This window comes from Nyctereutes procyonoides, unplaced genomic scaffold (assembly GCF_905146905.1).
Source record: "Nyctereutes procyonoides isolate TBG_1078 unplaced genomic scaffold, NYPRO_anot_genome, whole genome shotgun sequence".
Taxonomy (NCBI): domain Eukaryota; kingdom Metazoa; phylum Chordata; class Mammalia; order Carnivora; family Canidae; genus Nyctereutes; species Nyctereutes procyonoides.
Window position 1 is genome coordinate 16,189,847 of NW_026575130.1, and position 27,813 is coordinate 16,217,659.

General features: G+C 35.2%; 1 protein-coding gene across 2 annotated transcripts in view; it reads left to right on the forward strand.

The window, feature by feature from the left end:
• The window catches only part of EMCN (endomucin), a 95,466-nt gene that overhangs the window by 30,731 nt on the left and 36,922 nt on the right, over positions 1 to 27,813 (forward strand). Inside the window, exons 2-4 of one of the 2 annotated variants that reach the window (XM_055342549.1) lie at positions 5,514 to 5,645; positions 11,503 to 11,580; positions 20,248 to 20,358. In XM_055342549.1, the coding sequence (XP_055198524.1) occupies positions 5,514 to 5,645; positions 11,503 to 11,580; positions 20,248 to 20,358 (321 nt within the window). The remainder of the gene's footprint in view (positions 1 to 5,513; positions 5,646 to 11,502; positions 11,581 to 20,247; positions 20,359 to 27,813) is intronic. The other variant, XM_055342550.1, reaches the window with a different exon arrangement.

Here is a 27,813-nt window from a genome sequence, read left to right on the forward strand (position 1 = left end):
GATGACTCAGTGGTTGAGCTTCTGCCTTAGGCTCAGGTCATGGTCCCGGGGTCCTGGGATTGACTCCCTCATCTGGCTTTCCTCAGGAAGCCTGCTTCTCCCTTTGCCTATGTCTCTGCCTCTCTTTGTGTGTCTCTCATGAATAGATAAATATTTTTTAAGAAAGATTTTTAAAAATAAGGTGTCATTTGAACAAGATTGTAATACTAGCAATTACTGACAAATTACTGAAAACCGTCCCTCTCACCACTTATAATATCCCAATTCATACATTACTATCACATGCAAATTTAAGAAGTGGGTCTATGTTCATTATAAACTGAGATGCATAGGGGGTAAGCATCCACAAGTGATAACTGAACAACTAACAGTTACTTTATTTCAATATAAAAACTATATAAAGTTTTTAAAAGCTTGAGGAAGTGGGAATGTATAGGAGGTGGCATTGTATGAAAACAACATGAATTAGTGGGAATAATACATTCTAAGCTATTGAAATATAAAATTATCTACTTTACCTTTAATCCCACAGATTAATTGATCTCAGTTATGAAATTATTACTAAGAATGGTACTTTGAGGGTTATAAGACCATTTACTAATTAGCATTTTGTGTATACCCCATATATTTCTAAAGAAATCATCCTTTTGTTTCCTTAGAGAGCTTAAAACTTTCTTCTGAAATTTTGTTTATGGTTAAAACTCATAAAGTAAATATTTATTCCCATAGTTCAAAGGGAAACTTCAGCACTGTCTCTGTCAGGAGTGTACTCCACATGCCTAATAGAATCAGAGAAAAAAAAGATTATTCTATATTATATAATATAGAGTTCTCTTTTGGGACTTAAAGCACCTTTTTTAGTAATTGGTGTTATGATCTTTTGAAACTACCTTAAACTCATACACTTTCTAAGCTATAAAATGTAGGGATTCTCTTAAAATAGGATATTTAAAAGTTCTTTTGAGGCCTAGAGTTCTAAGTTATTGTCATTCAGTATTTGTGCTGTTTAGAGAAGCCAAGACCTGTCCTGTCTAGTAGTAGTTTTCCAGTGGACTTTAGATGCAGACCTAGTAGGAGAAAATAAAATGGACAGATAGTTTCTTGTTATGAGGAAAGATGAAATTCTAACTTTTAGAGACCACTTGGGAGTTACTTCAAAACGTAATTAGAAGGCATGCCAAAGAATATTGGAGTAGATGACCTAATCACTTGAAAACAGGAGAAAATATGATAGTTGGTTCTCAGCCATAAGCTGAATTTTCCAAGTTCTCATGTCTTCTGTAATTAAAATATAGCTATTAAAAAAAATCCCAATCCTGCTTCATCCTTTTGAAGTATAGGAAACTAATTGTCATAATATCTCTCTTGCTCTCTCAGCTAGTGTATGGGTATAGGGTAGAATCAGGACAAAATGCCATCTGTTTCTCTTACAACATCCTAGGAGCAGTACTAATCTGGTTGGGCATAAGCAAAGATGTGAAGCACAGGTCTCTTTGTTAATTACTTTGGAGATAAAGAAAAGTGAAATGCTACCTCATTATGTCTTGTAAAAAGAAAATACTTCAGAGTAAGCCATTTTCATCAATAGTTTATTATGAGATCAAATCAGACCTAAAAGTAATTTATAGAAAATGCTGTTAAAGCATAGCTGGTGGTTACTTGCATCACGATCAATAAAACCTTCAACAGTAGGAGTTAGAATAACTCTTTCCCGTGTATCATAAGAGAATGTTTCTATTTGCAGAATTTTCCAACTGAGTAAATCTCTATTTTTATTTTTCAAACATAAATAGCTATAGTAGATTGGAAATTTCTTTCAAAGCTTTAAGTCTAAACATTTTATGGATATTTATATATGGACACATTTTATATGTATATGTATGCAATGTATATAACAAAATGGTATTAATTTTAAGAAGAAAACAGTGAAATATTTTGTCTGTTTCCTCATTCTAGGTACATGGGGGCAAAACATCTGTGCATCTAGTCACTTATACCCCTTTAATATCATACCTTGTGAAAGGCAGAGAGTAGGCTGAGCAAGAGTATGTAGCTTTGTATGGAACCAACTTCCTATAGCAAGATCTGTGTGTTTAAGAGTATCTTCTCTGGATTCAAAGGGACCTGGGTTAAAATTCCATCTGTGTTACTTCCCACTGTATAATTTGGGCAAGTGGATTATCTCTTTTGAGCTTCAGTGTCCTCATCCGTACAACAGTGATCATATGAATATGGACATCTAAGCATCTCTTATGGATTAAAGGAGGTAATCCACACAAAGTGCTTGTGTGGAACCTGGCACCCATGTTAATTGAGTTAACTACTCAATACTGTTTGTCAGCCCTTGCTGAAGGAGGACATTCTCGTTGTTGGACAATCTGAAGAACTAATAATGGAGATGTCAATGAGCACTACTGGGTTACGATATTGCTCAGGGAAATAAGTGGCCAACTGTATTGAAGTCCGATGAGTAACTTCGTACTGCCTTGCAATACATCCTAGTCTCAATCTTACCACACCAGCAGCTAATAAACGTGTCTACTTGTAGTTTGCCTCAAGTCATCTTATGTATATGAAGTCACTGATCTCATATGATGACTTCAAGAAGTCAGAGCAGAAAAATGGTAAACAGAATGGTAAACAGAAAAATTAGTAAACAGAAAAATGTGAACTTGCCATCCAGTTCAGCTGGTGTCCTCTCATTCTCTGCCTCACCCTTTCCCCCATTGTTTTTCTACAGTAGAATTTCTAAGTAGTCACTTTCCGTGGCTCCACACTGACTTGTTAATAAAGTCCCAAGTCCCTGGTTTGGTGTTCAAAGTCCTTTATGATCTAGCCTCCAGTACTGTACCAGACAAGGCCCACCATATCCTTTCATAGCGTAGAGCAATCCCACCAAAAGACAACTGTTTGCTATTCTCTCAATTACCTTTCACTATCCCTCCAGACCTTTGTCCATGCCACTGCCTCTAGCTATGTGGACTTGCTACTTATTCTTCAAACTCTAGCTCCTCTGTCAACTCTCTCATAAAGGAATCCTTGTTCTTGCCAGCATGGTGGGCATCGTTTATCTTATAAACTCTTGTTCAATTCCTTGTCCAGTCGTTTTCAAATTTTTAACTGGAATCACAACAGGAGACATATTTTGCACTGACACATGTTTTATTCAAAGACACATACACATGCACACAAACTTCATGAAACAATACTTAATCCTCATTATTTGTAATATCCCTCCAATGCTTCTTTCCTTTTTCATTTGGCAAAAGCTCTGACTTCAAGTTACTAAATAGATCTTAATTACTCTTTGCTTGTATCATAACTTGCAGTTTGAAAAATACTGGTCTATACACCCTGTACAGAATACCTTTATTATTTATTGTGTATAGGCATTATGTTCCTTACCAGACTGAGAATTCCTCACAGGTGATATCATGTACTACAATACAGTTTTTTTTATTATTATTATTAGATCTAATCATGCTTTTCACACTAATTACCCAGTAAGTGTTTCTGGAAGAGAAAAAGGAAAGAAGGAAGGGAGGATGGGAGAGAGGAAAGAAATACAAAGTCTCTAGAGATGTTGACTGTACTCAGAAATTGAGGTTGTTATTATTTAGCAAGTCCACAGATAGGGATCATTTATGTTATTTATAGGTGAATTTTCCAGTCAAAGCAGTATGTGCTTCTTTGCATAACTTTCTTCAACTTCAGTTTAAACTTAGAAATCAGTGTTACATAGCGAGAACAAAATGAACAGAAAAGATAACCTCATGCATGCTTGCTGTGTTCCTTCTCCCTGCTGGAGGAGGTGAGTGAGAGCAAGCATGTGAAGTATATCCAGAGGTGAAAAGAGCTTTTGACTTGATTTCTTTAAAGCCTGTGAAAAGGCACTTCTGTCATTCCTGAATGTGCTGAACAGATCTATATATGCTGAATACATCAAGCAATTTCTGTGTACTGTTAATAAACAAAGCCAGTGCTAAGTGCCAACACTTCCAAGCACCTCAAGTCTATAAAATGAAATAAGAAGTACACTCTATCTCATGACATCTGAAATACTGCTTTTCACTGATGTGCAAGATTATTAGCTTTCCCAGATCCAAAGAGGAAAATTTTGGATAAAATTTAAGTTTGAAAAGTCATACTAATGCCATTGGTGAGAAGCACAAGGAGTTAGTGAATGAATACTGAACTGAAAACTGAATTCATTACAATTAGAGAATTAATTTCATACTAACAACATATTCAGTTTGACTGGGATCAAAACATAAGTCTTTGTCACTCAATGTCCATCCTCTTAACTAAGGTGCTATAGTATATATTCTATACAGAAGTAACAACATGGAAACAATGCCTTTCATGGACGTGAATACTTTATCCAAGTCCTTTGTACACATTTGTTTGTTATTTTCTGCTCTTCATCACAACAGTAAGTGTATAGAGACAAAATCAACAAATGCAGGATTAAATGGATTCTATAAATGTGAATAAATTCAGTAATATTATGTAAAATAAATATTTCCATAAATCACTGGGAATACTTCACTTTGAAAAAAATGATAGTATTTTAATGGGAGTTTTAAAAATTATTAAATATTGACTTTCTATTGACAAAAAAGAATTATTAAAAATAAACATATATGTAATGTATCAACTTCATTTCTGTGCATTTGAGTGTTACAATTTAGAGAACTAAATCACTTGAAAATGCAGATTAATGGTGGCTCCACTGCCAAAAAATTAGGCATGTTTTTTTTTTTTTAATTTTTTTTTAATTTTTATTTATTTATGATAGTCACACAGTGAGAGAGAGAGAGAGGCAGAGACATAGGCAGAGGGAGAAGCAGGTTCCATGCACCGGGAGCCTGACGTGGGATTCGATCCCAGGTCTCCAGGATCGGCGCCCTGGGCCAAAGGCAGGCGCCAAACCGCTGTGCCACCCAGGGATCCCCCAAATTAGGCATGTTAAAATGTTGAGTTTCTTTAAAATTTATTATCTTTCTTAAAAAAATAAAATTTATTCTTCATTTGAAATAGATATATAGAGAGAAAGTGGAGGGAAATGTTTTATATCAGGAAAAGATGAATTAATACTGACATTTTACTACTTAATAAGTTCAATGTGCTATGAAAATATTTAGTAAAACATCCATTGCCCAGAGAACATCCATTTAACTATTTCATCTGACAATGTTAGTTAAGTTGGCTTAAAAATATTGTTACATTTCAAATTTATACATTTATTCCTCACTAGTTTTGTCAGATATCATTTTGTTTCAGAACTACAGACTACTCCTGCCAGCTATGTTGGAAATTCATGCCATTGGTGAGAAGCACATGGAGTTAGTGAATGAATACTGAACTGAAAACTGAATTCTTTACAATTAGAGAATTAATTTCAAATCCATGCCCTACTTACTGTTTACTTTGCTTAAATGTATTAGTCCATTATTTGGCAAAATAAATGTAAACTTTAATGCAACTACTTTAACACAATTTCCTTTTTGCAGATGTTAACAATACAGTCACTCCTGTATTATCAACAACAACATTTTCTGCGGCACAAACATTTAGAGCACAAACAACACCAACTACAAAGTCAAATCCTGTTACAGAATTGACAGATGGAACGTCTTCTAAAGGTAGGATTAACTCTTAGTGAAATTTACTCTAACTTTAACAGATGATATAGTAGCATCTATATAATTTAATCACTGAGAAATAATTTGAGATCGTATATCTATTGGTAGTATGAAGGCCTGTACTATTTCACTATTTTGAAACTTATGTGTTATTTTGGGTTGAATACAGAACGCTGAGATCACAGTGGGCTTCTTTGATGATATCCCTTTGGATCATTTCCTGTTTGAGAATAATCCTATTGTGAATGTTACATACACAAAGTTTATTTTTAGAGAATAAAAAAAAATTACCATTTCCTGAGTCATAAGAATATGTTTCTAAATATTCCAGTTGTCCACTTAAGCAGCACAGTTAACAAGGTGAAACGGTATTTAATAACTGACTGATCTTGTTAGTTATATTGGGCCAAGAATAGATTTAATTTGTGCAGTTCAGTAGCAATATCATCATTATTGTTCCTGGACTAAGTGACAACTATACCATGTTTTATGGTTCTAGGTATTCTAAGCATCCATGAAAAGTAAAATGAGCCGCTGGGGTCATTTAATTAAAACCCCAAGAGGTTATCAATACAATGCATATTGCATTGTCCATCTGGCAGCACACATAAAATGAGGCATATCATTCAGGTTCTATAATCAATGGAGAGAGAAAAATAGAATTACTTGTTTATCCCTTATAGGCAGAAACTCTCTTAGAATACTAAGGTCATAAGAGGACGTAAAAAATCATATTCCCAAAAAAAATCATATTCCCTAATGAGGAGATAACTGAAATTCCTTCTGCTGTCTTCTTTGCCTCTCCACTTACTCCTCATTAATTTTCATTCTAAGACCAAGTTCAAGAACATGTAGAGAACCAATGAGCTAGTTCACCGGACTTAAATGGGGTGATGATCTTCAAAGAAAGTGTCTGATGAATATAGTCAATTATTTCTGAAATGTGCAATTCTAAGATGAAACCAAACCCGTTCTAGAATTTCTCTACCAAACCAGGAGAAAGCATTGTATGAAGAGGGCAGCACAGGGGATTTTGTTCCCAGAATGTCATATGACATATATTGTCAACCAAGGGAAACTCCAAATGACACAGTCAAAAAAACCAGGACCCATGGTGAATCCAGCCAACTCCTGCATATTGTAGTTTTAATTTTTAAAATTTATTTTTTAAATAAATAGAAGTTTATTAAATATATTGCAAAGGAACAGCAGGCAGGACAGCCAAGGGGAGACTGCCCTTTATTTTATTTTTAAAAATTGTTTCAACCCTACGTTTTCAGGGTTTTAGCAGAGGCATTCTCAGATCAGACTTTTACAAAGTATAAGTATTTGCTGCTTCTCTCTCCCTCTCTCTCTCTTTCTCTCTGCCCCTCTCTCTGTAGGTTGGCAGCTTTTTTTTTTTTTTGGCATAAAACTGCACTAATTTGGTAAAAGTATGTTATTTTTGTTATCAATAACATCACCCCAAAAGTACCAATAAAGAGAAGATGGGTGCTGACATTGAGTGCTGGCTCAAAGAGTTGAAGTTTTGCAATTTTTACATTAATCCTTGGAACTTAGGCTTTCTCAGTGAGATGATTGCTAGCCCGACCAGAGCGACCTGTGAGGCATAACAATATCCAAATAACACAGATCCTTACCACTGAGTTAAGTGACCAAGAAAGGGACAGGTGGAGGGTTCAGTGAAGGAATTCAGGCAGAACTGTCATTTGTAAAGATGGGAATGAATGCATCCCTCCTTCCCAGCTTGGAAGAGAAACTCTATACCTGCTCATATAAACTGAGGAGACTATCCTAACAACTTTACCACTGGTGGCTGCTGTAGTGGGTCACTGAAGCCCCTTATCTGAAACAAGTTGCTTGGGAAAACACTTGAAATCAGATCGACACATACACACGCACACACACACATAAATATTTTCCTCTAAATTTCTTTTTTTTGGCACTTTCACTGCTTTATATTACTCGGTTAACAAAAACTAAACTCTAGTCTGTTCTTCAAAAGTTTTCCCAGATGAATTTTAAATTATTTACATTCAATTGTACAAATTGTAATAGGCCAATGAAGCTTTTATTTTTATTACTTTTTATTATAAAATGTTCAGATGTACCCATGATAAAGAGTACTATAATTAATCCTGTATCCCCATCTCTGAGAATCAATAATTATCAAGATTTTATCATATTTGCTTCATTTTTCTTTTTTCCCCCTCTCTCCCTTCCTTAATCCCTCTCTGCTTCCCTTCCTATCTTCCTTTTCCTTTTTTCTTCTTTCTCCATTTTTTTAGCTGCCAAGTGTTTTTTTTTTTTTAAGATTCATTTATTTATTTGAGAAGAGGGTAGTAGGAGAGGCAGAAGGAGAGGGAGAGAAAGAAACTCAAGCAGACTCCCTACTGAGCTCTATGCAGGGCTCAATCTCATGACCCTGAGATCATGACTTGAGCCAAAATCAAGATTGGAGGCTTAACTGACTGAACTGCCCAAGTGCCCTGGATACCATAGTCATTTTAGACACAATAAAATATTTACAAAAAAAAATACATGGAGAAACTTATTTTTATTTTAAAGCTTTCCAATCAAGTTTTCTTGTTTAAAGGTCTAAAGATACTTGATTTAATAGTGTTTATGTCCATCTAAAGCACATAAATTTTCTTTCTCTTGACAATGACAGAAATTCCATCATCAGAAAAGTGGAAAATGTGCCACTGAGATGGAAACTCTTCTTGCAGCGACGTAGCCACAGTATTAGAGATGACTGATGGAGCTTTGCTTCGAGTAAGGTTTGCTTTCAGAGGTTTACCCAGCTAGAGAGATGGAACTCTATTCCCTTCTAGATATGTATCAATTACACTGCCTGTTTTGTTCAAAGGCCAAGTGGCCAGAATTAACATCAACATTTGGCAGACATCATAAAATGAACTTCTAAGATACAAAAATAAACCTGAAATTTCATTCTTAAAATATAATTATTCGGCTTGATTTTTTTCAAGCATTTAATAGTCAGATTGGTTTTTTCAAGCATTTAATAGTCAAACATTTTTTAATTAGCTGACTTAATTTGTTAGCACTAATATTTCACATTTCTGATACTAAATAGATGTTGTTTCAACTAAGGTCAGTAGAGAAGCCAGGTATTTTTGGCCATCTCTTCTACATAGGGTGCCAGCTATGTTTACAGAGCACTTCTTCTCTAGAAATTAAGATGAAACTGTAAAGAAAGGACTTTTAAAAGGCAGTCTTATAAGCTTTCTTATATTGGTGGGAAAATAAGTTTACGTACCACATTTTTCTTCATGTATTTCTTCCTTTCTTTGTTGTCTTTATATTCCTTGTGGAGTTTGAATTGGAAATGACTTACCTGAAATATCTTTGTAGAAGATTTTTTGGTTCTTCTTTTTTCATGGAATTTTGAAATGATAAAGTTGGCATTTTGCTTTTAGTTTAGACTCACAAGATATAAAATATGTTTGCAAATTAGACATTTTCCCAAAACTCTGATGTCCTAAATGGAATTAAACAGTTCTAAAAGGTTATTTTGGAAGATGTTATGAATTGTAGTTTACTAAAAATTTCACAGAGTATAATTATATTTTAGTGATTTTTATAAACATAGTTGACTCAAAATTATATAATATCCTTAACTATATGTTATTCTTTTATTATTGATGCTAAATTCAATCTATTTCTTTTATTAACTAGGCTTAATAAGTACTTAACCATTGTTTTGCACAAAAAATTAACAGAAATCACAACCCTTGTTAGTGCAACATTTTACTTTTGCAATAATAAGGATGCATTTATACTTCAGAATTTCAACATATCTAGCACATTAGAGTTTTATTATAAGCTATGTATATAGAATGCTTATCCATATTTGAAGGTGACTATTCATATATTAATAATAAATCTAATTTCAGTTGTGTTCTGTTTCTGCTATAGAAATATTTACATTGGTTAGATACAATGATCATGAGCATGATCACAAGATCACTGTTCACACACAAGCTCAGGAACACCAGAAATGGATAGCCATTTAGCAATTCAGCTTTCCAAAGACCAAGGCTGAAATTGAAATTGAATAGATTTGGACTGAATTCTGGGGCCAAAGATCAAATTTGTTACATAATTTCCCTCTATCAAACATGATGTCAAGATAGGTATAAAAGAAAAGGGTCAAGGGCTTCAGAAACTCAAGAACTGGGTAACTCGATACTTCTTCTATTTATATTCATGATTATTGTTATATGTGTCCCAATTATTTCCTATAATCATCTTCATTCTTGAGTTTTCAAGAGATATATGAGACATATCCCAGTGAAGCATATGAAACAAGGTGATTGTAAAAATTGAATTCAACCTGCTATTGGTACCAAGAATGCCAAGAGAAGTGCTGAAGTGAAAACAAATTCACTACATCTGGCTGGAAGGGACATCTTCACTTTAAGATGGCATTCTGGGGGCACCTGAGTGGTTCAGTCAGTTAAGCATCTAACTCTTGATTTGGATTCAAGTCATGATCTCAGGGTCATGAAATCAAACCTACATTGGGCTCTGCAATGAGCAAGGAGTCTACTTGGGATTCTCTCTCGCATCTCCGTCTGCCTTTTCCACAGCTTGAGTGTGCTCTCTCTCTCTCTCAGAAAAAAAAAAAAAAAAAAAAGAAGAAAAAAAAAAAAAACGATGGCATCCCTATGAGCAGGCAATACAAAATCTCAAACCTACTTAGCTTCTAGGAATAACACTTCCTTTGTTGGTTTCTTCTTTTAAAATATAACCACATCTTGGATGCAGAAGACTTAGAAAGTCTTAAGTGCTTCAGCACTCTTCACATTATAATTCCAAGAATCTACCTGTTATATTAAAGTCTCTTTCCATTTCTATAATAACCTATGTTCTCTAATAAACAGTAGGGACAGAAGAACGTGTTAAAGTGTTAAACTGTGCAGAGCCAAATTGTTTATCCTCCAAATACAGCATGCATACCTTTATGAACCAGTATTAAACATATATATATGTGTGTATATATACACACATATATATATCACAATAAAAATAGGACCTATGCCTAATCATAAGAGGATATCCTAAAGTGTTTTAAAAAGAGGATGTTGACTATTGTGGCTATCAAAAACAGGTAAGTCATATTCACTATGTAAAGCAAACCTTTGTCCTTTTCTTGGATCCCATGTCTTCAATGAATGCCACCTTATCTGAAACAACATTTACTACATACCTACCATATGCCAAGAACTATCCTTGATACACTTAGATTAAAAATATGACTAAGAGCTGGATACTGCCCGCAAGAGTCTAGAAAAGGGTCTTGCACAGAGCAGGAACTCAATGAATGTTTCATACATGACCAAATTAATTAATTAAAGAGTTTGCAAGCTCCTTTATAATTTTCTTAATTTGGGAGTCCCAGTGTCATAATTAAATCAACAAAATGAAATGTATATCATAGATCATTTTAAATCATTTGTTTTTACTATATATATATATATATATATATATATATATATATATATATATTTTGCATGTTTAAAGATACCCAAGTAACAATCTGCAGTGAAAATTTGCTTTTGGGGCCTATCATAGAAAAAATGTGTGTGCATATGTGTGTGTATGAATGGGTGGGACGGTTGTCATTGGGTCACCTAAGCATTCAGTACTTACATTCCTTACTTCAGACAAAGGAGACACAAAATGAAAAAAAATTAAAGATAGGCAAAAGCTGATGCAGTACCTCTGTAGAAAGATGCTAGTTCAGCTTCAGGTTTGACTAACTTTTATGTATTCCTTGATAGGAGAGATGAAATTGTGATTAATAATAATTTCATCTATCTTATCAAACTAGGAATAATCAGTAAGAAATCCTTAAATGCATCTTTGGGGCCAACACATCCTTCATTAATGACAACAGTTAAAAGTGAAGGTGAGTAATGATCATTTTTAATCATTTTTTCTTTCATATATATCATTCATGTACCATCATAGTCACTCTTTTGAAATGTACAGTTCAGTGATTTTCAGTATATTCACAAGATTGTACAACCGTCACCACTACCCAATTCTGGAATATTTTCATCACCCAAAAAGAAGCCCTGTATCTATTACCAATCACTTCCCATTTCTTCCTTCCTCCACTTCCAGGGACCACTAACCTACCTTCTGTTTCTTTGCCTATTTTAGAAATTTCACATCAAAAAAATCACATAAGTGGAATCATATTGTACATGATCTTTTGTGTCTTCTTTACTTATCAGAATGTTCTCAGGTTCATCCATGCTATAGCATTTATCTGTAGTTCATTCTTCTTTATGAGTGAAAAGTTTTTCATGATATGGATATACCACTTTTATTTATTAGTTGATGGACATTTCAGTGGTTTCTACTTTGGGCTGTTATAAATAATGCTGCTATCAACATTGTTATATAAGTTTTTCTGTGGCCACATCTTTTCATTTATCTTGTGGTATGTATTTTAAAATGGAATTGTTGGGTCACATGGTAACCCTATGTTTAACTTTTTGATTAACTGATTTCCCAAGCAGCTGCACTATATTAAAGTCCCACCAGAAATGTAGGCGGACACTAATTGTCCATTTTCTTTTTTTTTTTTTTAATGTTTTATTTTTTTTATTTATTTATGATAGAGAGAGAGAGGCAGAGACACAGGCAGAGGGAGAAGCAGGCTCCATGCACCAGGAGCCCAATGTGGGATTCGATCCCGGGTCTTCAGGATCACGCCCTGGGCCAAAGGCAGGCGCCAAACCGCTGCGCCACCCAGGGATCCCTAATTGTCCATTTTCTAATCCATACTTGTTGCTATCTTTTTCATCATAGCCATTCAAATGAAGAGGTATCTCATTGTGGTTTTGATTTACATTTCCCTAATGACTAATGGTCAAATATTTTTCATGTACTTGTTGACCATTTGTATATCTTCTTTAGAAAACTGTTTATTTAATTCTAGCCCATTTTTTTGAAAAATTGGGTTGTCTTTTATTGTTGAGTTGTAGGCATTTTTTAAATATAGTTTGGAGACTAGAGCCTTATTGGATGGATAATTTGGAAATATTTTCTCCCACTCTGTAGGTTGTCTTTCCATTTTCTTGACAGTATCTTTTGAAGCACTATAATCTCTAGTTTTGATGTAGGAAAATTTATCTATATTTTTTCTGTCATGTAGAGAAGGTAAAACTTGACCCATTTTAGGTTTTCAGCTGGGACACTTAACAAGATAAAAAAAGTTTATTAACATTGGCAGCGCACAAAACATGAGAAACTTGAAACAAAGAGTAACTCGAAGCAATGGTTTAAAATTTTGGCTTATATAAAGCATCTTGAACAAAAAAAAAAAAACAAATTTGTAGAGAAATGACTATACAAAAGAAAGTAGTTTAGGCTTCCTAAGGTGGCTAACTAATGGAAGATAAAAATCTGGAATGAAACTAATGGAGTAAGATTTGTTTGCAGAATCCTCTAGTGCCTTCTCTGGGCTGATAAGAGTCTGTCTCCAGTAAAAGGAGAATTTATATCCTGCCCTTAAGCAGAAAAACTTTTGCTGCAAAACTTGGCAGCAATTCAAAATCATTTTCATGGGATCCCTGGGTGGCGCAGCGGTTTGGCGCCTGCCTTTGGCCCAGGGCACGATCCTGGAGACCCAGGATCGAATCCCACGTCTGGCTCCCGGTGCATGGAGCCTGCTTCTCCCTCTGCCTGTGTCTCTGCTTCCCTCTCTGCATCTCTCATGAATAAATAAATTTAAAAAAATATTTAAAAAAAATCATTTTCATGTCAAAGAGACATATTTCAGGGTGATGTATTCAGGTTTCCTTCAGTCAGTGGGATCAAATCTAAGAAACCGTTGCTCAACTCAGCGTCACAAAGATTTATGCCAATTAGCTCTTCTAAGAATTTTATGGTTTTAGATTTTCTACTTAAGTCTTTAATTTTGGTATATGGTGTGACTTAGATGTCCAGTTTCATTTTTTTGTATATAATTAACCAGTTGTCCTAACACCTTTTGTTGAAAGAACTATTCTTTCCCTATTTGAATTGTCTTGGAACTCTTCATGAAAATCAGCTGGTCATAAACGTATGAGGCTTTTTTTCCCCTAGATTCAAATCTATTCCATTTATCTCTATATCTATTTTTTATGCCAAAATCATACACTCTGGATTATCATTTGTATTAAGTATTAAGTATTATTTCTTCTCTTTCAAGATTGTTTTCACCATTTTGGTTCACTTGAGTTTTCATATGAAATTTAGGATCAACTTGTCAATTTCTCAAAGTGGCAGTTGGGATTGTGATTGTACTTGCAGATCAAGTTGGGAAGTATTGCCATCTTAATGATCTTAAGTCTTCCAATCCATGAATACAGGACAACTTTCTGTTATTTTAGGTCTTCTTTAACTTCTTTTTTTAACATTTGTAGTTTTCAATGTAGAAGACTTGCATTTATTCTGTCCAATTTATTCCTAACATTTCATTCATTTCTATGCTATTGTAAATGGAATAATTTTCTTAATTTTGTTTTCGGATTGTTCATTAGTACTATAGAAATGGAATTTATTTTCATTTATTGCTGTTGTATCTTGCCACCTTGTTGAATCTATTTATTTGTTCTAATCTGTGCATGTGTGTTCCTTTGGATTTTCTGTATACAAGATTTATCTGCAAATATCTGCAAAGTAAAAATAGTTTTACTTTTTCAATCTAGATGTTTTTTATTTTTAAATTTTTAGATGCTTTTTAAAAATTTTTTACCAATTTGCTCTGGCTAGAACCTCCAGTACAACACTGAATAGAAATGTTAAGAGGAGGATGCCTAGGTGTCTCACTGGTTGAGCGTCTGCTTTCAGGTCAGGCCATGTTTCTGGAGTCCTGGGATCGAATCTCACATCAGGCTCCCTGCATAGAGCCTGCTTCTCCCTCTGCCTATGTCTCTGCCTCTCTCTGTGTCTCTCATGAATAAAGAAATAAAATCTTTAAAAAAAGAAAGGTTAAGAGGAAACAGCCTTGTTTTGTTCTTAATTATAGGGCAATGCTTTCAGTCTCTCACCGTTAAGTATGATGCTATTGTGTTAAGCATGATGTTTTCATATATGCCTTTTATCAGGTTGAGGAAGTCCTCTTCTATTACTAGCTTGTTGAGTGCTTTATCATTCAAAGGTATTAGATTTTGCCATATGCTTTTTCTCAGCATAAAGATTGTTGTGTGATTTTTATCCCTTAATTTATTAATATGGATTTCTATATTCTGAACCAACCTTGATTTTCTGAGATAAATCACACTTTGTTATGGTGTATGATGCTCTTTATATGTTACTGGATTTGATCTATATTATTTTGTTAAGAATTTTTGTGTCTATATTCACAAGGGATACAGGTTTGTGATATTGTTGCCTCATTTTGGTATCCGGTAATACTAGCCTCCTGGGATGAATTAGGATGTGTTCCTTCCTCTGCCAATTTTTGGAAGAGTTTGTGAAGAATTCATGGTAATTATTCTTTAAATATGTGGTAGATTTTACTAGTGAAGCCATCTGGTCTTGGGTTTTCCTTTGTGAATTTTTGTTGTTGTTGTTACTAAGCCAATCTCTTTGTTCATTACAGGTCTATTCAGATTTTCTATTTCTTCTTGACTCAGTTTTGGTCGTGACTGCTGATTTCCTGGGCATTTTCCCATTTCACTTAGATTATATAATCTAATCTAAGTGAAATCTTAGATCGTTCATTGTATTGCCTTATAACCCTTCTTATTTCTGTAAGGATGTTAGAAAGATGTTCACTTTCATTCATGATTTAGCAATTTGAGTCCTCTCTCTTTTTTCTTTGTCAGTCTAAGAGTTTGTCAGTTTTGTCAATCTTCTTAAAGAACCAAATTTTTATTTTATTAATTTCTCTGAGAAGCTTGTCAGAATTGTATTTTAAAAAGAATAAATATGGGGGCCCCTGGGTGGCTCATTTGGTTAAGTGTTTGCCTTGGGCTCAAGTCATGATCCCAGGATTCTGGGATGGAACCCTTCATCAGACTCCCTGCTCAGCAGGGAGCCTGCTTCTCCCTTTCCTTCTGCTGGTGCTCCCTTTCTCTCTCTCTCTCTCTCTCTCTCTTTTCTCTCTCTCTCTCTCTCTCTCTCCCCTCTCTCTCTCTGTCTTTCTCTCTTGAGCATGTGCATGCTCACTCTCCCTCTCTCAAATAAATAAAAATTTTTAAAAAATAAACAAAAAATTTAAAAATTAAAAAGATTAAATATATCCAGATGAAAGGCCATGTTCTTGTGTATAGTGTCCGTTCATTATTAACACCTGAATTTCACAATAACAGTAGATCTTCTGATTTCCGCCTACTCCGACATTCTTCGTCTTACTTTTAGAGTAGATAGGCAAGGTTACCATTTTAGGATCCTCATTGTTAAGTAAAACAATTATTATCTAAATGTTTTAATTGACAGATACATTTTCATATAAAATTTTATGAGGAAGTCAAAATGCCAATATATCAAACAAATTGCATTTGAACTACTTGTTTGAAGCAATGTGGTGGTGGTATGTATATGTAGGCAGGGTCGACTTCTACTGCTTCTCTCTCTTACTGCTAACGGTGGTCTGTGAGGCTTCTACACTGAGCCCTTAGGGCTTCAGTAGTACAGTTTAAAATTACTGAAATAAGGTATTTTTATGCTATTTAAATGCCATTCACAATAAAATTTAAGAAGTAATGTGCATTCTACAACCAGAAAACAAACAAAACAACTATTTTATACCCACCATCTGACATGAGAGTAACCCTATTTATAATTGTTATGAACCACAGTTTTCAAAGGGGCAGCTCAAATGTCCCCATAAGCACTGTTGTCAATTATTCACTGATGGTGTAAGAACATGTAGATAAATAGGGTGAGTAGATCTGAGAAAATGAAGGAGACAACCCTATTAATATTTGGTTTGGCTCCAAGAAACACTATTAAACTAGATTTTTTTAGAAGTGGAAAGTCAGGGATCCCTGGGTGGCGCAGCGGTTTAGCACCTGCCTTTGGCCCAGGGCACGATCCTGGAGACCCAGGATCGAATCCCACGTCAGGCTCCCTGCATGGAGCCTGCTTCTCCCTCTGCCTGTATCTCTGCCTCTCTCTCTCTCTCTCTCTCTGTGATGACTATCATAAATAAATAAATAAAAAATTAAAAAATAAAGAAGTGGAAAGTCAATATTTCCTTATTAATGAAGTCTCTAAGGAAGAACAAAGGCTTAAAAAGAATCATAAATTACTAGATCCTTCTGAGGTCACCAAACTACTGTAAACCACTTGATTTCTTGGGTATATAAGCAAAGAGCCACTGTCAATATATGTAACACTTTGTACCTGGCCTGGCATCAGTCCCAAATTCCCATATGATCTTCGCTTTATAAACTGAGTTAGAAAATGGATAGATCCTGAAGACACCTAAATACTCTTTCTCACTTTCCCTGGGTTTATACCTAGGTTCTAGGTCTAGCAAGATGGAGGTTATTGGCAAATGCACAATTTCAAGGGGCTCTTCATACATACCTTAACCCATCTAAATAATAAGGAAAAGGAAATACAGAATTCACACAGAAATAAAACTCCTTCCTCTTCTTGTCTCTCCCTGAGAGCTCTAGTCCTACTTTACCTACACTGACCTCCACCATCACCATTTTTTCTTCAGATTCTTTGGAACTCCATTGTAGCCTGGTTCCATTATCTGAGTGAAGTACTGGAGGAGCTGCAGTCCTGAGCTCTCCTTGTTCAGGTGTTTGGCCTACACCCCTTTATATATATATTTTCTTGGGCTTAGCATTTGAATGCTAAGATCAGAAAATCTGAAAAAAATCTTAAGAGGCATATTTCTGGCCTTTGCAGCTGCTTTGATGCATCTCCATAGGACCACTGGTGTAAGTATTTAGGCTCCTCCCAATCTTTCCATGAGTGACTCTTTAATATTACCCCCAGAAGTCACTTAAATGAATCAGGACATTACTTTAATTAAGTTTATCCTAGACTACCTATGTTACCATGGATACGGAATTTCTATGGAGCAGTAAGTAGTCCATAAAATGATCCCTGGAAATGAAGGTCCTTGGGCAATTGCTTTAGAAAAGACTACCCTCTTGGGGTGTCACAATGCATAATAACATTTCTTTTAATTTTAGTAATCCTATCACAAAGACATCCATTTGGCCTTTTTACAATCTGTGTAGTTCCAGTTAATTTGACTACAAAATGTCTTTTCTTAAACATAAAACCAAATTAACATACCACAGTATTAGTATTCTTAGCATATGTTTTAGTAAATGGTAACTTTGTCAAAAAGTCACTTATCCTATATTCTATTTCTGAAGACAAAGGGACCACACAAGCAGCTTTTGCTATGTGCATTAGATAAAATAATACTGTAATTCAAACTATATAGTTCCAAAGGAATAAAGCTGCTTAATCCCACGCCTTGCAGAATTTTAACTCCACAAACCCTCTCTTTCAAGTCAATTGCCAATTTGTTACAAACACATCTTAAATTCCTAATATAGATAATATATTTATTGCCTCCTCCCAAAACTTTATTTAAAAATTTTAATCATTTTGAAATATACAAAATGAATTTCACATCAATAATTTCAAGGCAATTATAAAACAACCCCTTATCCCTCACTTCATTCTACTCTGTTCTAGCCAATGGTTTTCACTTCAGGGTATGGCTTCAGGGAAGGTATTTTCTTTGCTCTTATACTATGGTATTGATGTGACTTTTCAAGCATCTTGTGTGAAGCTTTTCTTATTCCAAGTCGAATATGGTTTTAGAATTCCTATATTTTATCTTTCATTCACTCTACCTATACCAAAGTTCTAAGACTTAAAAGGGCATGAATTTCACAAATCCTAAAAGTGGAGTCAATATTATTTGATGTCACAATTTAAATTAGTATTTCTCAAGCAAAATAATGTTTGTCATATTCCAATACATATATTACTTAGGCTTACAGTACAATTTACACCTGTAGACCAAAGCAGATACATAGTGTTTTCTGGGGGAAAATGGCCAGACAGAAAAACTGAAGGAGAGCAAACAATATAAATTTAAACAACAGATTTAAGATTGGTTTCATTTTTTTTCTGAGATGTCAATCACTTCCTGGCAGACGTCCAGAATCTACTAAGTACAAACCAAAAGTGCAATTGGGAAAATTTTTCAAACAAGATGTTAATACGAGACTATGATTTTCATCTCTTAATAAATGTAGGTCACCCATTTTCTTGTCTCTTGAGTCTAGGATTTGAAACATTTCAGTGTACTAGTAAAATTTCAAAATTTATGGCTGTTGCAGCATTTGTCTCCACATCTTTCCTTCTCTTTATTTTTTTAGGTCCAGTAGGTATATTTAAAAATACTTTGGTTACCTTTAAAGCATGCAAGATTCCTTCCATTGCCTACAGGACACTGTATAATTAACAACTTGTCCCGAGTTGAGTGTGGGGTCTCATTCTCATTCTACCCTCTTCTATGAAGTATAATCCACATCAATAATAGATAATTCTCGAAGCCAACTCTTTGGCATTGTATCCCCAGCTATTCCACTAATCTGCTCTCTTCTTTGTATTTTTCTAATCTTCCAGCTTTCCACATCTTTCTTAACTATATATCCTCTTTTCCATGTCCAAGACTCTTGAGTCTGCCTTATGCTAGGAATTTCTTTAGGCCACCAGGATTGCTTTTTCATGGTTTTCTATTTTAACTCAGCAGAAGAATTCTTCACCAAAAATTTCTAAAGAGGAAATCCTGTTCCAGGGTTTTCCAAGAATATGTTTTTGGAGTTACTATAAGAAGCCAAATCTCTATCCCCACATGTCCCTTCATCCTCAAGTGTTGAGTTTCTGCCTTTTGGGTGATCTTTTGTACTTCCATGCTATTGTGAACATCAATATCTATGCCAATAAGATATTTCTTCATTTTCTCAAAGATTTCTCTCTCAATTTGTTACTTCACGTTCTTTTCTTTGTTGTTTATTTTCCTTCCCCCTCCAAAAAAAGGAACTAAATGTAAATAAAAGTTTATCCTATGGAATTCCTATTATCCCTCTCCTGCCATCTATTCTATCTACCTGAAGATTCTTTCCCAGACAGCATGGGAACCTTGGTACCATCTTCAAGTACTACCACTTCCTTACCACATCCCCTTTCTAGGGTAGCTGAGTAGTTAACTTTTGCATCAGAAAGGCTGGATCCAGATCCTGCTTCTCTCTTACTACAAGTTATGTGACAATAAGGAAATTAACTTTTCTGAGTCTTATATATAAAATTATGATCACAATTATTATTTAATTAATAAGATTACTGTTCTGGTCAAATGAGATAAACTAGAGCAGACATGTAGAAGAGTCTACTATGCCTCTGTTTTCTTAATGTGATTAACCAGACACCAAAAGGTAAATGCTAGAATGTCAGCTTTCTAAAACTTGATCAGAAGATTTTCAGTAACTAATATTCAAGTTGTAACTGGATGTTAATATTAATACTAATAAGACTTCTTTTTATTGATTACACCCCTGATGGCTGCTTATTGTTTTTACATAATTAGGAACCACAACCAGTGATGTCATGAAGACTGATTTCACTGGCACAAATGCAACAGTGACAAAGATTCCGCTTTTAAGTGCTGTCTTAACGTTACAAAGTCCCCAACACAAGAGTAAGTATAAAAATTTATGCTGAAATGTTAAACTTGTGTGGTGGATTGCATTAAACTCAGAATGTTTTCCAGCCCATGACTACCAAAGAACAGTGCCACACCTGTCTTCTCTAATCTCTACCAAATGGGACAACCATCTGGCAACTTGGTTTTGTACCGTGGAATTTTATCCCTCCATAGCCACAAATGGGTGGATGCCAAGAAAAAGTGATTCAAGGCCAACAGTAATCTATGATATTACCTGACACAAAAAATGAGCTTGACAACAAATTAGAAAACTTTATGAAGTGGGGAAAATTCTTAGAAAGAAACAAATTGTTAAAACTGACTCATGAAGATAGGTAGTCTGAACAAATAAAAAAACAGTTAAAGATATTGCATTGAAAGTCTTATAGGGTCCCATAAAGAACATTTCAAGGAAAATGGCTTCAATTCTGAATTCTACATATTTTCAAAAGAAATGATACCAATTCTTCTCAAACCCTTTCAGGAAGAGGAGGAAGGAATATTACACAAGTCATTATTTGAGGCCAGCATTATCCTGGCACCAAAGCTAGAAAAGAAAGAAAAGAAAAAGCAAGTAAAGAAAACTACAGACCAATACCCTTTATGATTAATCAGGCAACTATCCTTACCAAACTAACTCTGGTAACATATAAAAAGGGATAGAAAACATAAATAAGTGAAGTTTTCCAGGAATGTATGACAGCTTTAATACAAGAAAATCAAGGACAGCAATGCACTCTATTAGTAGAATCAGTAGATGCAGAAAGAACATTTGACAAAATTTAACCCTCACTTTTATTTAGAGATTTCAATAAACTAGAAATAAAATGTGACTTGCTCAAACTGAAAAGGACATCTATGAAAAATGTATGCCAAACACCATACTTAATAGTTAAATATTTCATGCTTCACTCTTAAATTCTTGAACACAGCAAAGATGGCCATTCTCACCACTTCTATTCAAAATTACAACCAAAGGTTCTATGTAGTACAATTAGGTGATGATAGGTACATAGGTAGGTAGATGAATAGATAGATCCGTTCCTGCAAATTGGAAAGGAAGAAACAGAAGTTTTTCTTAGCAGACTACATCATTATGTGGAAAAAATCCACAATAAAAAACTAGAATAGAGTATTTCCTATCACAAGCTATAAAATAAACAAAAATAAATCATATTTTTGTGTTAACAATGACAATCCAACAATAAAATTAGGGAGATAGTGACATTTATAAAACCATTAGAAAGAATAAAATATTTAGGAATATATTAAGAGTGGAAGTACAAGATTTGCATACTGAACTACAAAATATTTTTGTGAGCATTAAATATCTAAATAAATGGAGAGATGCTACATATTCATGGATTGAAAGACTCAATATTTTAAGATGGCAGTTCTCCCTAAGTTGATAAATAATTGATTAATATATTAAATTAAATCCCTATCAGAATCACAGAATCATAGCAAATTATTAGAAATTGGTAAGCTGATCCAAAATAATTTATGGAAATGAAAAAGACCTAGAATAGCCAAAACAGTTTTGTCAAGGGAGAACAAAGTTGGAGGACTTACACAAGCCAAATTCAAAACTTACTCTAAAGCTATAGTAATTAAGACAGGTGGTTTTGAAATAATATTCATAGTAACACTATTCGTAATAGTCACACTGGAAACAATCCAAATGCCCATTAACTGGTGAGATGGATAATCCATTGGACTTTCTATTTGAAATGGATTTGAAATATTCTAAAACATAGGATATCCATACAATGGACTACTATTCAGCAATTTAAAGGAACAAATTACTGATACAGGTTATAACCTATGAACCCCAAACAATTATGTTCAGTGAAAGAAGTCTGACAAAACATCACATAATGTATGATTCCGTTTATATGAAATGTCCAGAATGGACATTCTTATAGGGACAGAAACCACATAATTTGTTGTCTACAGCTGGAGGTGGAACTGGGATTGACTGCAGAAGGTCCCACAGGATTTTTTTGTGTTGAAAATGTTCTAAAACTGGCTTGTAGTGATGGTTGCACAACTCCATAAATTTACTGAAAATTATTGACTTGTATACTTAAAATGAGTGCATTTTGTTGTGAGTTTCTTTACAAAGCTTGGTTTAAAAACAAAAGGAAAGAACATGTTATGCTAGGCCAAACAAATTTCCTTTCTGTGCAATCTGAATGAGAAAACCTAAAGAAAAGGGTGATTAGCTGTGAAACCCAAAGCTCAAGTTTCCAGTAGAGTGAGTCTGAGACAGCCATGGTGATTCCTGGGCATACCTATGGCATGAGCAAGCAGATTGTTATGAGGAAGTAAAATTGCTGGGAAGAATGGAAAGATGAGGAGACCCCCTGAGCAAGATGAAGTTATTGGTGAAAGACAGAGCAGTAGGACCAAGAACTCTGAGCTCAGACAACTTTCTAGCTCCAACCACATCTATCATCAATACAAGCACTTCCCAATTCCTGGTCTCTGTGATATGAAGTAATCTGTACTTTAAATTAAAATATCCTGGCTTGAAAACCTAGTCAGTCATCTGCCATAATGGCTTATCACATACTATCCATTATAAACATATGTTCATAGTCCTTATAAGAAACAGCTATAGATGATTTACAGTCTCCAAGGCTCTTTTTGGGAGATCTCTAAGGTAGAAGGAGATGGCAAGTGGGAACTGGAGATGTGCCAGTCCCACTCTTGTCTAGAGACACTATGGAACATCCATTTTCCTATTTTATTGTGATTCTCTTTAGCAGAACATAAAGAAGTTTACATAGAAAGAACCTAATTTCATGCCATAACTGAAACTATTGATTTTATTTAATGGGAGCATCACCACAGAGAAGAATTTAAAGAGCAGGGTCTTTTCTTCTTCATATGTAAGACATTTCCTTGTGGCAGTGTTTTGGCTTCTGGCAAGTTAAAGTTAGTTTTTAGGCCAAATATATATGAAAGGCACCTTTAGCAGACCAAAATCCTATCCATTTCATACTATGATTGTCCCAAATATAAACAAGAATAAAAGTAAATTTCCTTCTTCAAAATGTATAGCAGTTGAAGGTTAAACTCAAATAATTTGTATTCTACCCTAATACCCACTCATTAAGTGACTGATTAGGAATGTCATTCAGGGACCATGGTTTATTAAATTAGCACTTATACAGAAGTGTGTGGTCAGCCCCACGAGTCAGTTAAGAGTCTCAGTTTTACTTTGATTTAGGCAGTAAAATGCCTACTGCATCTCTGCTAGATGACTATTATATTTATTTAGCTTCTACATGCAGCATTGAAGTGCATGTACTTTCTTCTAAGCAATTCTTTTTAAATATGCCCACAAAGCCATTTCTTGAAAACTAAGTCACCCTGGAAAGCAAGATATTGAAATAAGGGCATTTATAGGAACCCTTTGCACTTGCCATTTGATTAACCAGTTCTATACTAGTCCTTTAGATATTTGGTTTTAAACCCATTTTGGGGGGTAGTCATTCTTCCCCACAGCTCTCTGGTTCCTCAAGGTAAATCCTACTTAGTATGGAATCCACTTGATATAATGAGTTTGCACAGATTTCTATTGTGTCTAATGAAACCAGGAGCAAGCCCAGATTCCTGGTTAGCAGAGTAATGTTCCCTTTCCATCTCTACCCATCACACACATAAACGTTCATAATTAGAAAAGCCAAGGCAGAGAGATGGAAGGAGAACAAGGCAATCTACTGGTAGGGGAAGGTTGAACAGTGGAAGCTTCATCTCCCCCTTAAATACATGGCAATGGGCCCTTTGATAGTAACTATCAAATAGAAGCAGTGTGAGTATGCCGTCTCAAGTGCAGATTTGACTTAACGTAGAGAAGAGTGGGACACCTGGGTGGCTTAGTGGTTGAGTGTCTGCCTTCAGCTCAGGTCCTAATCCTGGGATTCTGGGATGGAATCCTGCATCAGACTCCCCATGGGGAACCTGATTCTCTTGCTGCCTATGTCTCTGCTTCTCTGTGTTTCACATGAATAAATAAATAATTTTTAAAAATTAAACAAATAATGTAGAGATGAGTTAGTGAGGTTTATTGCTTTACTCCCTAGAAAGGAAAGATGTAGGGGTGCTTGGGAGCTCAGTTGTTTAAGCATCTGCCTCTTGGCTCAGGTCATTATCTCTGGGTCTTGGATCAAGTACTGAGCACCAGGTTGGGCTCCTTGCTCAGCAGGGAGCCTGCTTCTCCCTCCTCCCCTCCTCCTGTTCGTGTTTCTCTCTTTTTCTTTAAATATTTATTTATTTATTTGAGAGAGAGAGAGAGAGAGAGTGAGTGGGATGATTAGAAGGAGAGGGAATGAGAGAATGTCAAGTAGACTACGAGCTGAGTGTGGAGCCCCACTCGGGATCAATTGCAGGACCCTGAGATCATGACCTGAGCCAAAACCAAGAGCCAGCTGCCTAACAGACTGACCACTGAGGCATGGCTCATTTCCTGTTCTCTTAAATTTCTGTGTATTTCTCCTATTTAACTATTTCATTCTGCCTTAGAGAAGACATGTTCCTAGAATCTTAGAATTTTAAAGATAGAAATTGTCACTAATTTAATGCTCTGACTTTACAGTTAAATACATGAGGGCCCATTGAATTCATTAATAAATTAGTTTATTCACTGCAAGTCTTTTGGAGGGCATCTGTGTGCCTGGCATGCCTCTTAGCTTCTGGGGATAGCCAACAATCCCTCATATTCCTTGGCTTGTTGATGCACCCCCTTTAATCTCTATCTTCACATGGACTTTCCCTGTCTCTCCTCTTCTCTCCATGGGTTCTCTTCTTATACAGGTATCTGGAGTTATCAAAATCTTTAGCTTAGTTACAATTGCAAGGACCCGTTCCAATAAGGTCATATTCACAGGCTCCTGGTGCACATGTTTTTAGGGACAGGGGCTCACCATTTAACCTGCTCCAGACCAGATCTTGAACTACCTTTGCCACACCCAGATTCTGTCATCCATGCATTTGTCCTTGTCTATGTGCAAGATTACCTCTTTGAGCACTGAGAGGTGATTCAAAGGAAATGTCAATCACAGGAGTCTCTGCTCTCCAACACAGCTAAACTATAGAGGGATCGCATGTAAAACTGTTGTACAAGTACAAAACTTCCCCTCTTCCTGAGTCCCATTTCTGCTAAGGGCTTGAAAATGTGTGGCATCATCTCTCACTTCTTTTTTTCATTCCCATCACTGGCACATCTCGTTGGTTTCTGAGGAGGGAAGAGACAAGGAAGAGAAAAATGGAGAGGAGAAAGCAAAATAGTGCTTTTCTTGCTGACAATTTAGTGATTCAGGTATCTGTAACCAAATGTCAAAGCAGGCACGGTGCACGCCGTAAGAGATTGGCCAGGAAGGGTGAACTATTGCTTTCTCTCTCTTGTGAATTCTCACTTGGCTGAGGAAAGAATGTGGAATAAGATGAGAGGTAGAAGGCAAATTGAGATGGGCAATATGCCAATACATTACTGAGCAAGGAGTTGGTAGAAATACCTCTAAGAGTTTTGCCAAGAAAGATTTTTTTGCTACCTCAGCATATATAATATTACTGACTTAAAATCTGAAGGGAAAATCTGGCTTTTGTCTAGTAGAAATGAATAACATCTATAAGTCACCAGTAAGTTATTAAGTAAGAGTTAATAACATTTATCTTTAGTAACTAGTTTATCAAATAGGTATCCTTCTTGTATAATTTATACTAGATCAATATGGAATTTATTTTTACACAAAAAGCATAGATAATTGTGCAATAACCAAACAGATATTTTACGTATACTAGGGACTGAACATGAGAATGGCCAATGCCTAAGCCTTGCTTTTTAAGGCATAAACCCTTGATAGAATATAATTAGGCAACTCAGGATGCCTGGGTAGCTCAGTGGTTGAGCATCTGCCTTCGGCTCAGGATGGGATCCTGGGATTCTGGGATCGAGTCCCACATCAAGCTCCCTACAAGGACCCTGCTTCTCCCTCTGCCTATGTCTCTGTCTTCTCTCTGTCTCTCATGAATAAATAAATAAAATCTTTTTAAAAAATTAGGCATCTCAATCATGCCAAGAGGAAGTTAGTTAGCTTATTGATTCTGAAGCATGATTCTGAAACGAGATGGCTTGGTTCAAATAGTAGCACAATCATTTATTTGTAGTGTGGCCTTTGGCAAGCTATTAAACTTTTCTGTGCCTCAGTTTCCTCATCTGTAAAATAGCCATAAGATTACAACCTTATGGGATTCTTGTGAAGAGTAAAAGAGATTAAATATACAGAGCTTAAAGCAGTGTCTGGGAAGTAAACACAACAAATGTTAGCTATCGTTTTATTAACAGTCTTTTTTAAGATTTTATTTATTTATTCATGAGACGGACACAGAGAGAAAGGCAGAGATATAGGCAGAGGAAGAAGCAGGCTCCCTGTGGGGAACCTGATGCCGGACTCGATCCCGGATCACACCCTGAGCTGAAGGCAGATACTCAACCACTGAGCCACCCAGGTGTCCCTTAATAACAATTCTTATACAAGCAGGCAAAGTTAATATTTATGACATCAGTTTCACAAACAAGGAAACAGGTTCAGAAAGACTAAATGACTTGGCTAGGGTTAAATTCAAAGGATGAAATTAAAGCAGTTTTTCTACCACACTTATTCTCATTACAACTATTTTACATAAAGTATCTAAAGGTAGTATAAAACAACCTGCTTTTAATTGGGTATATCATCTGCTTGACAAGTAAGTGTTCAATAATTATAACACAAATTGGCTGACTGGCTGGCTCCCCGAACATAAGCCTGTGCTTCTAAGAAAGGTGATTCTCTCACTGTCGCCCACCAGGCCAGATTTATTCTTGACTGTGGTTTTTCTCATCCTGCCCTCCTTGTTTGCATGATTCTATTCCTTCTTCCCCTCTTCTTTCCTTCAACTGTTTCTTCTGATTCTACAAATCCATCAAGGGCCTCTACAAGACTTTACCTAAATGTTTCCCACAACTTAACGAGTGTCATGAGATATGTGAATCATTGGCACTATTATTTATTTAGTGCTTTCTTTAAATTGATGCACTTTTTCTTCTTAAATTTACTTGAAAACTATCATAAATGAAAAAACTGTTTCACTAGCTTTCAGCAGGAGCAGTAAAGTCACCAATATAAACAAAATATAATTAAATTATAGCTTGATTTTGTTGCTTGCCAAAGGCTTTTAGTTTGAGACTTGTTCGTTCTTGTTTAAAAAAAAATAAATCAAGATAAGCACAATAGATAAATAGATATTAATGACACATTTGCATTAAATTGTAATTTTGAAGGCTCCTCATTGAAATAATCAAATAAACTGGAAGAAGGCTAAGTAGCAAATAACTCTCTCATTGAATGTTTCAATTTTATTTAATGTCACTTTCCAGTACTGCCATATGGAACTTCTCATGCA